General features: G+C 34.7%; 1 protein-coding gene across 6 annotated transcripts in view; it reads left to right on the top strand.

The window, feature by feature from the left end:
• CSMD3 (CUB and Sushi multiple domains 3) overlaps nt 1-13,004 on the top strand; it is a 1,223,593-nt gene that overhangs the window by 266,086 nt on the left and 944,503 nt on the right. For all 6 annotated transcript variants that reach the window (XM_021090582.1, XM_021090583.1, XM_021090584.1 and 3 more), the window contains one exon: nt 6,560-6,754. In XM_021090582.1, coding sequence (XP_020946241.1) covers nt 6,560-6,754 — 195 coding nt within the window. The remainder of the gene's footprint in view (nt 1-6,559; nt 6,755-13,004) is intronic.

Raw genomic sequence — 13,004 nt, forward strand, 5'->3', positions numbered from 1 at the left:
ACCCCTACTCTGGGAACCTCCATGTGCCACATGTGCAGCCCTAAAAAAGCAAAAGCAAAAAAAAAAAAAAGACAGAATACATCTCCATGACCTATAATATGCATGGGATATATATATTCACTACATGGACCTATTTTGGTCAACCCTTTTAGAATATTTTTTTTTTTCTAATTTAGTTTCTACCCTACCATATCTGTAAAACCTGTCTTCACTCTTTTTTTTTCTTTTTTTTTTTTTTGTCTTTTTGCCTTTTCTTGAGCCGCTCCTGCAGCATATGGAGGTTCCCAGGCTAGGGGTCTAATTGGAGCTGTAGCTGCCAAGCCTACGCCAGAGCCACAGCAACGTGGGATCCGAGCTGCGTCTGCAACCTACACCATAGCTCACGGCAACGTCGGATCCTTAACCCACTGAGCAAGGCCACGGATGGAACCCGCAACCTCATGGTTCCTAGTCAGATTCGTTAACCACTGCGCCACAACGGGAACTCCTGTATTTTCAATTCTAATAGCTATTATAGTACTTTTATTCTTTTACTTTAAAGTTTTGAATATGCTTGATAATTCTTTTTTCCCTCTAGCTTAAGTCTTTATCCTATTTTTATTTTTTATTTATTTTTTTGTCTTTTTTTTAGGGCCGCACCTGTGGCATATGGAATTCCCCAGGCTAAGGGTCGAATTGGAGCTGTAGCCACCAGCTTACACCACAGCCACAGAAACCTGGGATCCGAGCCATGTCTGTGACCTACAACATAGCTCATAGCAACACCAGGTCCTTAACCCACTGAATGATGCCAGGAATCTAACCCCTCTCCTCATGGGTACTATCAGGTTCATTACTGCTGAGCCACAACAGGAACTCCATTTTTAAACCTTACTTTATTAGGAAATTCTTTCCAGACCTCCTATTAATCTAGACTAAATTTTCTCAATTATGAACCTTCGTTTTAGCCTACATGTTCCTTTATCCCTCTTGCTACATTATAATTAATATCGTATAATCACTTATTTCCTTGGTCAAGATCAAGTTATGAACTCTGTGAAGGTAGCACAGTGTCTGTCATTTGTAAAACTGTATCCTCAAAATAGTGCTAATTTTAGCTGCTTAATAAACACTTATGTAATGAATATCTGCTTTCATGGGTGACAGTATGCAATTGTGAAATGACCTAAGACATGTAAGTTAGAAATACATAGGTTTGAACCACAAGTCTACTCTTTATTAGTTGGGTGGCCTTGGGAAAGTTACTTTATCCATTTGAGTCTCAGTTTTACTTTCTGGACAGTGAGGAAAGTCATATATGGTGCTGAATATTTCGCGAGATGTAAGTTGGGAGAATGAATGCTTTAAAACAAGTATGGCTCAGACCTGATTTCAACAATTAAGTCTATTAGCTTTCTCAAATTGTAAATTGTTAAAAAGCAAGGAATGTGGTGTTAACTAGTCACAGAGTAATGCTAATGGTAACCCTCAAGAGCTGTTGATGAGTAAGTTACTCATGTCATTTACCAAATAATTTATTGTTATATTTCCTTTTAACTAATGTAGGTGAATGTCACTAAACTGTAATCTCTAAAACAGAATAGGATTTTTGTTTACCCTGGATCTCTCCCAAGTACTTTTTGCTGTATGAGCAATCCTTTACACTTTAGAATAGTTTGTTACCAAGATGCCTTCATATCATTTGCTGATACTTTCAGTATCTCTGAGAAGATAAAAGTGTACAACTTTCTACAAAAAACAGTGAATTTTAGTTTCACTTAATCATTTGTTGTGGATAGAGTAGTAAAATTACGTAAAGGGCCTCTGACATTTTCAGGGACATATTTTGAGTATAAAGTCTTCACATGTATTTTCCAATTATCTCTCGATTCACTAAACTGCCCATCTTAAGTATTTCAGTTTTGTCTTGCAAAGATATTCTCATGGTGTAATTCCGAGAGTAAATTCAAATAAAGTTGCAGGACATAGGGAGTTTTTTATTTATTAATCTTTTCTTTGAAAATTTGATCAGTGCTTAATCAGCAGTATACTGAAAGTAACTTTATAGTAGTCCCCCACAACACACTCAAGTCCCATTTTAATCTTTACATTATGGAATATCAAATGAGAATTTATCAGGGTCTGTAGTTTTATTTAAATCACTTAATATGCTACTGTCATCAGTTGGTGAAAAAAGAGCTGGAGTCTCTTCAGCAATTCTACTTTTAGATGTAATCATCTTATTCAGAAATGTTGAATAATGAAGTGACAAGCACAATGTGGTTATCTTGCATATACATTTGATGAATTACATGAAAATTCTTCATTTTATGCTTCAATCTCTATTTTCCTCAAGAATGATTTCATAATAAACAAATTCACTACTTATTGTAAATACCATGTATATTAATGCTTAAATTATAATCTGTATTACTGAGGATGACCTACCATGAATATCTTCATTTTCTCCTTAAATTCAAACTCTTAATAGCTGGTAGAAACAATGTTTAAAAATTAGTCTGAGTTCTAAAACTCTTATAGCAATGAAAAAGTAATTTAATTTAAAAGTTCAAATATGCAGCAGTATTTTTAAAACATCAAGACTAAGCAGTGAATGTTTAATCAGAATATAGTTTTTTTGTTGTTGTTGTTGTTTTTTTTTTTTAATGGTAGTGCTGCTGAAACTCTGTCCATCAGTGTCAAATAAAAACGCAAAAACAGACTTCCTGTTGTGGTCAGCTGATTTAAGAACCTGACAGTGTCCATGAGAATGTGGGAACCATTTCTGGCCTCATTCAGTGGGTTAAGGATCTGACGTTGCCATAAACTCTGTGGCTGTGGCATAGACCGGCTGCTGATTTGACCCCTAGCCTGGGAACTTCCACATGCCGCAGGTTTGGCCCTAAAAAGAAACTCACAGCCAGAGTTTGGGGGGAAGGGGAAAAAAATAGCTTTTGTTATCTTGCAAGGCAAAGGAGGCCACAGCAGGCTACTGCCTTAAAGACTGTGCCCTCCTCTAGGGAAGAATTGCAGGGGGTTTCATAGTCCAAAAGGAGAAAAAAAGGGATTCAGATAAGAATCAAGGTTGGGGCAAACATGGCATTCTTCTTTCTTTTGGGGAATCTTAATCGTGGAAGCTGGTGTCAGATTTCAGCATAATCCTGGTGGTGGTTTTCTAGTTTATTGCAACTTGACTTTTCCTAGAATGACAGTACTTAAGAAAAGGGCATATTGATCAGACATTAGAACAAACTAGGAAGGTCCCTGAAAAACATCATGTTTTTATAATCTTTAACCCACAGGCATTTGTGTTCAGGGTGCCTAATCTTTAGTTTATAGGTGACTGTGTTTAGGGTGCAGTCAAGTGAGGGGGAAGCATGAGGAAAGAACTCCAAGCTGTTCAGTTTTAAAGGATTCATTTCCAGAAAAAGCAAATGGAATATGATCTTTGCTCTTAGGTGTAAAAATGCCTATATCATTACATGTATCCCTTTAGGGGGAACTAGGATTCTGCTTCAAGGCTATACTGTTGTTGTTTGACTCCTGCTCCCTTGTCTTTGCATCCCCTCTTTTCCCCGATTGATCAGCAACTGTCTGAAACTGTCCCTTGGAGCAGAGGAAATGCCTTGGAGGCTGAATGAGGCCCATTTCCTAAAACGAAGAAATGGAGGACCCAGAAAGGTTTTTGGGCCTAGGAGCTTCATAGGCTCTGCTTGATTTCAGTAGATTATATAATTCTTCAAGTTAATAACATCTTTCTTGGCTCTGTGTCTTAAAATGGACATAGACATTTTAGAAGTCCCAAATTAAAAGGGTTGGGAGAGTACAAAAAATAGAATTGATGAGCAGTGGCTATAGAATTGGGACCCATTAAACCTGAATGGGAAACATCTTAATAACTGTCTTCAAGGGTTACTCAGTGTACAGAGAATGATGAGTAGTTGTTGTTTATGAAGGTCAAAGAACAAGGGCAAACAAAAGCAGGAATTTCCTGAAGATGAGAAGCAGATATATTTTGGAATTATCTTCTTTGAGATTCATTTCAAAACAGCCTAAATTCTTATATCTTCTGATTTAGAAGTAATACAGCCACAAGGCAGGGGATAGATTAGGTAGTCCATTAAAATTCCAACCAGTGTTATTATTCATTCACTGATTCACTTCATATGTTTTCCATTTTTGCTTTAGGTACTTTTTTGTGGGTAATACTTATTTGTTCATTTAAATAAAAGTTACATTTGAGTATAACAACTCGAGAGCTTTCTTCTTTCTTTCCTTTCATTCCTACACCTGACTGTTTCTTGTGAACTAATTTGTAAACTGCTTTTTCCTCTAGATATATAACTTGATGATAATTGAAGTCCTGACCCTAATTATTTCTTAGGAGGTGAGAGGGAAAGGAGTGGATTGCTTCTAAGGCCACAGGTGGTAGTTTCATTAAAAGTATTTCCTTTTTCATTACTGCATTCAAGGGATTGAATTCTTATTCATTTGATTAGCAATTAACCTCACCTCTCTTGCAACAATATCTCATCTGTTAATCAAATGAATTTTCTAAACAAGTAACTATTTTAAAATAAATTGTTCATTTCAAAAGAAAAGAATTGCTCAAAATTTAGAGACAATAAATATGCTTTAAATTTTACTAAAAAATGAACCTATAGATTATGGCTTTGAGAAATAGTAATGTGAAATATTAGAAATAATTAACCGTGGTTAATGATATTTAAAATATTTTACAGACATTAGTTTCCCAGTGTATCTTTTAAGTGCTGAGGAAACTTAAGGAAACTGCTTGTTATTTATTATATTTGATTAATATTTAAGTTCTTTACTTTTCTAGATTTGACAATCTAAAATACTTGTTTTAAGCTAAAAGTATATACTTTATTTCTAATGTATATAGTGCAACTTTATGAGTCTTCAGTACATTTTTCATTGATTAACCTCATTTGAAATTCGTCACTGGTGTTGAAAAATTAAACAGAAAATGTGCACTTGAAAAACACTACTATATTATGGGTAAAAATATAAAATTTCAACTTTGTATACTGAAGTAATTATCAATAAATGATTGTTGCTTTTGTAAGTTGTATCTATATTTTATAAAGAATTTTCTTGTTTTGGTATTTTTACTTAATATTGTCCTTGATATTTTCGCTATTATAGTGGTTTATAATTATTTGATTTAATGTAAAATGATATTGAATGGAATTTACTACTTACGCAAATGGGATGAATATCAAGGTAAAATGAAAACATGCTTTATTTTTTGCATTGCAGTGTCTTTTTTAGCTTTTTATTTTGCAATAATTTGAGACTTTCAGGTGAATCGTGAAAATAATACAGAGTACCCATATACATACTTTTATCCAGCTTCCCTTAACACTGTTTATAAAAATGTAGCAGAGCTATCAAAACTAGGAAATTAACATTTGTATAATATTGCTAACTAAATCATAACTTTACCCAAACTGGAATACCTTTTAGTCCATTCATTTCTTACTGTTCATATTTCTGTTGATTATTATTTGTAATATAAACATAATATAAATAAAAGTAATATGATATAAATGTAATATAATAAAAACTTAAGAAAATAATATAAGAAAAAATGTCTTCCTAACTTTATTAAGTATATTTTGTACTATTTCAATATATTTTCTATTTTTTCACTTAAAATGGAAATGTATTTTTCTCTGAAATGAATATTATTTTTAAAAATCTCATATTTATATACTCGTATCCTTTTTTTTTGTTTGTTTTGTTTTTGTTTTTTAGGGCTGCACTTGTGACACATGGAGGTTCCCAGGCTAGCGGTCGAATTGGAGCTGTAGCCGCCCACCTACACCACAACCACAGCAATGCCAGAACCCAGGCTACTTGTATACTCTTAAGCATCGACTAATAACATAACAAAGCAATAGATGAAATACTCTGATATATCAGGCACTTTCCAGGTATTTTGCATATTGATCTAATTAAAACTTCACAACTGTATGTACTTATTTTTATAATTCTCCTTATATTCTCAAGGTTAAAAACATGTTAGAGCTTAAATTCTAGCCCAATCTTATGTCCATTTTTTACTGCACTGTATTTTTCTTGTTTAGCTGTAAAAGAGTTTCCATCGAAAATATGTATTTTTTTCAGATGAATATTCATGGTTTAGGGTTGAATAGAAACATCAGAGTAATGGAGAGCCTATTAATGAAACTTGACTTGCATATTACTATATTAGCTGAATATAACTTTGAAGAAGCCGCATACATGGTATTGATCTGTTTTAGTTATCTGTAAAATGTGAGTAATAACCTAGTTTTAAAAATTGCTGCAATGCTTAAATAATATAAAATATCTAATTTTTTATAGCACGAAGAATCACTATTGAAACCTATTTGGTAAAATGTGGTTCCTTTTTTATACTTCTCTGTTTATGTAATTAAAATAGACATTTCCTTTTCTTTTGTAAATCTTCTTGAAAGGAAAAAATATGTATCTACATATAATTTTATAAATCTAACATGTTAAAAATATATATTAAAATAACTGTAAACTCGCTTTTTCCCCCTCTTTACAGAACTGCAGAGTAGCTCTTGTGGAAATCCAGGAGTTCCACCTAAAGGGGTATTGTATGGTACAAGGTTCGATGTTGGAGACAAGATCCGCTACAGCTGTGTAACTGGATATATCCTCGATGGCCACCCTCAACTCACGTGTATAGCCAACTCGGTTAATACAGCTTCTTGGGATTTTCCTGTTCCCATCTGTAGAGGTAAAGAAGAAAAAAAAATTATTTTTATGTCAATATTTGTTTAACACAATGAAAATATTTTAAAAGTAAAAGTGGTAATCAGCAGTATATTTGCAAAACATGTTTGGCACTTGTTTTATAAAATCTGAAGCTTAGACAGAACACTGTAAACCAGGTATAATGGAAAAAATAAAATTATTATAAATGTAAGAGAAAATCAGAAGCCTAGGGAAAGATATAAAACACATATACTCTATGACAGTAACAAAAAATACTAGAAAAGAGAATATTACTTATGAAATGAGATGGAGGATTATATTTCTATTATTATATACACATCTGTACATACCTGTGTATATATGTGTCTTCATGTTCATATTAGGAAAGCATCTGGAGTTTATTTTTATTTTTTCTTCATTTTTTTATAATGATTTTTATTTTTTCCATTATGCCTGATTTACAGTGTTCTGTCAATTTTCTACTGCACAGTGTGGTGACCTAGTCACACATACATGTATGCATTCTTTTTTTTTCACATTATTATGCTCCATCACAAGTGACCAGACATAGATCCCAGTGCTCTACAGCAGGAGGCCATTGCTTATCCGTTCCAAAGACAATAGTTTACATCTATTAACCCTAAATTCCCAGTCCCTCCCACTCCGTTCCCCTCCCTCTTGGCAACTACAAGTCTATTGTCCATCTCCATGATTTTCTCTTCTGTGGAAAGGTTCATTTGTGCCATATATTAGATTCCAGATATAAGTGATATCATATGGTATTTGTCTTTCTCTTTCTGACTTACTTCACCCAGGATGAGAATCTCTAGTTCCATCCATGTTGCTGCAAATGGCATTATTTTGTTCTTTTTCATGGCTGAGTAGTATTCCATTGTGTATATATACCACATCTTTGTAACCCAATCATCTGTTGATGGACATTTGGGTTGTTTCCATGTCTTCGCTATTGTGAATAGTGCTGCAATGAACATGTGCATGTGTCTTTTTTAAGGAAAGTTTTGTCTAGATATATGCCCAAGAGTGGGATTGGTGGGTCATGTGGTAGTTCTATGTATAGATTTCTAAGGTACCTCCATACTGTTCTCCATAGTGGGTGTACCAGCTTACATCCCACCAACAGTGCAGGAGGGTTCCCTTTTCTCCACACCCTTCCAGCATTTGTTATTTGTGGACTTATTAATGATGGCCATTCTGACTGGTGTGAGATGGTACTACATAGTAGTTTTGATTTGCATTTCTCTAATAATAAGTGATGTTGAGCATTTTTTCATGTGCTTGTTGGCCATCTGTGTATCTCCTTTGAAGAAATGCCTGTTCAGGTCTTTTTCCCATTTTCATTTGGGTTGTTGGCTTTTTTGCTGTTGAATTGTTTTAAGTTGTTTGTATATTTTGGAGATTAATCTCTTGTCAGTTGCATCATTTGAAACTATTTTCTCCCATTCTGTAAGTTGTCTTTTTGTTTTTTTCATGGTTTCCTTTGCTGTGCAAAAGTCTTTTTTGTTTTGTTTATGGTTTCCTGTGCTCTCCAAAGGCTTTGAAGTTTAACAGGACTCATTTGTTTATTTTTGCTTTTCTTTATTGTTCTAGGGTACAGATCCAAAAAATATATCTGTGTTTTGTGTCAGTGTGTTATGCCTGTTTTCCTCTTGGAATTTCATAACATTTGACTTTACATTTAGGTCTTTAATCCATTTTGACTTTATTTTTGTATATGATGTTAGAGAGTGTTCTTTTTTTTTTTTTTTTTTTTGTCTTTTTGCTATTTCTTGGGCCACTCCCGTGGCATATGGAGGTTCCCAGGCTAGGGGTCGAATCGGAGCTGTAGCCACCGGCCTACGCCAGGGCCACAGCAACGTGGGATCCGAGCCGCGTCTGCAACCTACACCACAGCTCATGCCAACACCGGATCGTTAACCCACTGAGCAAGGGCAGGGACCGAACCCGCAACCTCATGGTTCCTAGTCAGATTCGTTAACCACTGCGCCACAACGGGAACTCCGAGAGTTTTCTAATTCAATTGTTTTACATGTAGTTGTCCAGTTTTTCCTAGCACCACTTATTGAAGAGACTGTCTTTCCTATTGTATATTCTTGCCTCCTTTCTTATAGATTTACTGTAAGTAAGAATTTCTGGGATTTCTTTCCTTTTCCACTGATTTATCTGTCTGTTTTTATAGCAGTACCATCATATGTTGCTTACTGTACCTTTGTAGTATAGTCTAAGGACAGGCACTGTGATTTTACCAGCTTCATTCTTCTTTTTCAAGATTGTTTTGGCTATTACAGGTCTTTTATGTGTCCATATTAATTTTGTTCCAGTTCTGTGAAACATGCCATTGATAATTTGTTAGGGATATTGCATTGAATCTATAGATCGCCTGGAGTAATACAATCATTTTAAGAATATTGGTCCTTTTGATCCATGAACATGGTATGTCTCTCCATATGTTTGTGTGGTCTCAATTTCTTTCTTCAGTGTCTTAGAGTTTTTGAAGTAAGGTCTTTTGCATCCTTAGGTAGTTTTGTTCCTAGATATTTTAATCTTTTTTATGTGGTGGTAATTGGGATTGTTTCCTTAATTTCTCTTTCTAATATTTCATTGTTAGTATACAGAAGTGCAATAGATTTCTGTATATTAATTTGAGCTCATAAATGAATCTGAATTCATTGATAAGTTCTAACAGTTTTCTAGTAGCATCTTTAGGATTTTCTATGTATAATACCATGTCATCTGCAAATAGAGTTTTCTTCTTCCTTTCCAATTTGTGTTCTTTCATTTCATTTTCTTCTCTGATTACTATGGCTAGGCCTTCCAAAAACTATGTTGAACAAAAGTGATGAGAGTGGGCATCCTTTTCTTGTTTCTGATTTTAAAGAGAATACTTTCAGTTTTTCACTATTAAGTGTGTTGTTAGCTGTGGGGCTTCCATATATGGCCTTTATTACATTGTGCTATGTTCCCTCTGTGCCCACACTCTTGTGAGTTTTTATCATAAATGGATGTTGAATTTTCTTTCTGCATCTATTGAAATGATCATATGATTTTTATTCTTCAGTTTGTTAATGTGGTGTATCACAGTGATTTATTTGTGGATATGAAAATATCCTTGCATCTTTTGAACAAATCCCACCTGATCTTGGAGTGTGATCCTTTTAATACATTGCTGGATTCAATTTGCTAATATTTTGTTGAGGATTTTTGTGTCTATGTCCATCTATGTTATTAGCCTGTAAGTCACACTTTGTGGTATCTTTGTCTTGTTTTGGTATCAGGGCAATAGAGGCCTCATAGCATAAGTTTGGAAATGCTCCTTCTTCTGCAGTTCTTCAGAATGGTTTCAGAAGGATAGATGTTAACTCTTCCCTAAATATTTGATAGAATTCACCTGTGAAATCATCTAGTCCTGGACTTTTGTTTGTTGGTAGTTTTTTGTTGTTGTTGTTTTTGCTTTTTAGGGCTGCAGCCACAGCACATAGAAGTTCCCAGGCTAGGGGTTGAAACAGAGCTACAGCTGCCACCTATGCCACAGCCACAGCAATGCAGGATCTGAGCTGAGTCTGTGACCTATACCATAGCTCATTGCAATGCCAGATCCCCAACCCACTGAGCGAAGCCAGAGATCAAAACTGCATCCTCCTGGATACTCGTTGGGTTTGTTTCCGCTACACCACAATAGGGACTCCCTGTTGGTTGTTTTAACATTACTTACTCAAGTTCAGTACTTGTAATTGGTCTGTTCATATTTTCTATTCTTCCTGGTTCAGTCTTAGAAAATTGTACCTTTCAAAGAATTTGTCCGTTTCTGCTGCAAATGGCATATTTTGTTCTTTTTTATGGCTGAGTAGTATTCCATTGTGTATATGTACCACGTCTTCTTAATCCATTCATCTGTGCGGTTATTGAGTTCACAGGTACTGCTGCTCTGGATGGGAAGGGCTAGAGTCACAGGTATCTTCATGTCTGGAGCCTGAGGTCAGAAAGATCTGAGTCTGACTACTGATTCTGCCACTTACTGACTCAGACATTTGAGCAAAAATTACATTATTTTGGAAACTATTTCTTTAGCTATTATGGAATGGATAGATTCATAGAAATACCAAAATCATGGTGCTTTTGGAGTTTAATATGATAGCATATGTACAATATCAGTCACATACATAATTTATGCATCTTTACCTTCTTACTTTTTCTTAGCTCTTGTTATTGTCTCCTCAAAAAAAAAAAAAAAAAAAAGGAATCACAGTCAAAAACTGGATGGATAATGTCATTTATCCTTATATCCAAGTCTAACCTCAAATCAACTCTTCTGTTTTTGTTGTTGATTTCCTTATCATTTTATTTTTCCCAGAGTATATGCTCTACTTCCCTACTCCTCATTCCCAAGCCCCTTCAGGCTTATTTCCTTTGACTTACATTCTAACCTCTGTGGCTTTTAATCTATCAAATAATGACACTGTCTTTTTGAAATTCTGTCTGCTCAACTTCAGTTTTCCAGGCTTCTCTTTTTTTCTCTTTAAGAATAATAGTGATGAATATATTTACTCATTCAAATATATTTATTATAGTTCTGCCTGGTGCAAAGCATTATTTCATGTGGTAAGAATCAAAATATAATTAAGAAACACATGTCTTGCTTGTAAAAACTCAGTTCTAGTGGGGCTGATCATAATGTAATCAAATAGTTACAGTATCCTATATGATAATTGCTTTAATATCAGAATCTATATTGTTAGGCACCTTCATAAGGAGGACCTTAAGTTCTCTCAGTTGAGTGGGAGGAAGTTCAGGTTGGGACAGTGGTTTAAGAGAAAATCTCACAAAGGGCTTGCTAAAAATACAACTGTATAGAAAAAGATCTTTCTCAGTGAGGCAATAATTTTCCTTTCTAGCCTCAAAAGTAGTTCTCATGTATTACTAATATCACTGGCTAAGGGTGAAGTCTATGAAGTCATACTTCAGAGAGTACATGATCTAGTTTTCTAAGGAGCATTTTACCACCCAGTAAGTTTTTTTAAAATTTAAACGTAAGCAGTAGAGGAATAGTGTATTTCAATTTTGTGTGGTTGCCATTTCTGGAAAAAAAAAAAAATAGACTATTCAATCCATGGCATCCCTCCTCTACTCTTTGCCACTTGATAGCATACTGATTCTTTAATTTATAACTTCACAGGGGGCTGATAACACTGTAATGATCTGCTTATTGCTTTCTCTGGAGTTTACATATTCTCTCCTTGATGAAACCCTTACTTTTAGATAGTTCTTTTGATGATTCCTAACTATGATAGTTTAATTAAGAAAAATGAATGCCACATCAACCTAGAGGGTATGGTAAGGGTTTTTGTGTTTGTTCACTAGCACAATGGATTTTTATCAACATCATCTGCTAGTATTTATAAAGGCAATTAACTGCCTGATGCTGGGCTAAACAATATTCTCTAAAATTGAAACCAAATTCCTATACTCTAAATATGGAATTAAACTATCTGATATACATACCTTTTCTGCACTCCCTCCTTTGATAGACATTTCCATGACATTTCTTAAGACTGAGCTTTAATGTGGCCTCAGAGCCCTTCTCAACTCACAGCTCCCAATACTTCTTACAAATTAAGGGCAGTTGGAAGAAAAGGTGAAATGGACTTGCTATTCCTATATTAAACATTCTGAAATTCATGATGATATGCCATATTCGGAATGGAATTTTGGAATATACACCCCGGGACAGACTAATAAAAATGTACACCAAAGTTACATTGTCATAAATGCACTAAACCTAGATCCACACAAAATAAAACCATTTAATAGAATAATTAGCACATTAAGATTTAAGGAGTCTTTTGATGAAGTAAGTCAGAAAGAGAAAGACAAATATCACTTATATCTGGAATCTAATATATGGCACAAATGAAACTTTCTACAGAAAAGAAACAAACTCATGGACTTGGAGAACAGACTTGTGGTTGCCAAAGGGAGGGGGAGGGAGTGAGATGGACTGGGAGTTTGGGGTTATTAGTAGATGCAAACTGTTGCATTTGGAGTGGATAAGCAACGAGATCCTGCTGTGTAGCACTGGGAACTATGTCTAGTCACTTGCAATAGAACATGATGGAGGATAATGTGAGAAAAAAAAATGTGTATGTTTGTGTGTGTGTGTCTGTGCATGTGTGTGTGTGTATATATATATATATGGCTGGGTCACTTTTCTGTACAGCAGAAATTGACAGAACAATGTAAATCAACTATAATAGAAA

The sequence above is a fragment of the Sus scrofa genome, chromosome 4, assembly GCF_000003025.6.
Source record: "Sus scrofa isolate TJ Tabasco breed Duroc chromosome 4, Sscrofa11.1, whole genome shotgun sequence".
Taxonomy (NCBI): Eukaryota; Metazoa; Chordata; class Mammalia; order Artiodactyla; family Suidae; genus Sus; species Sus scrofa.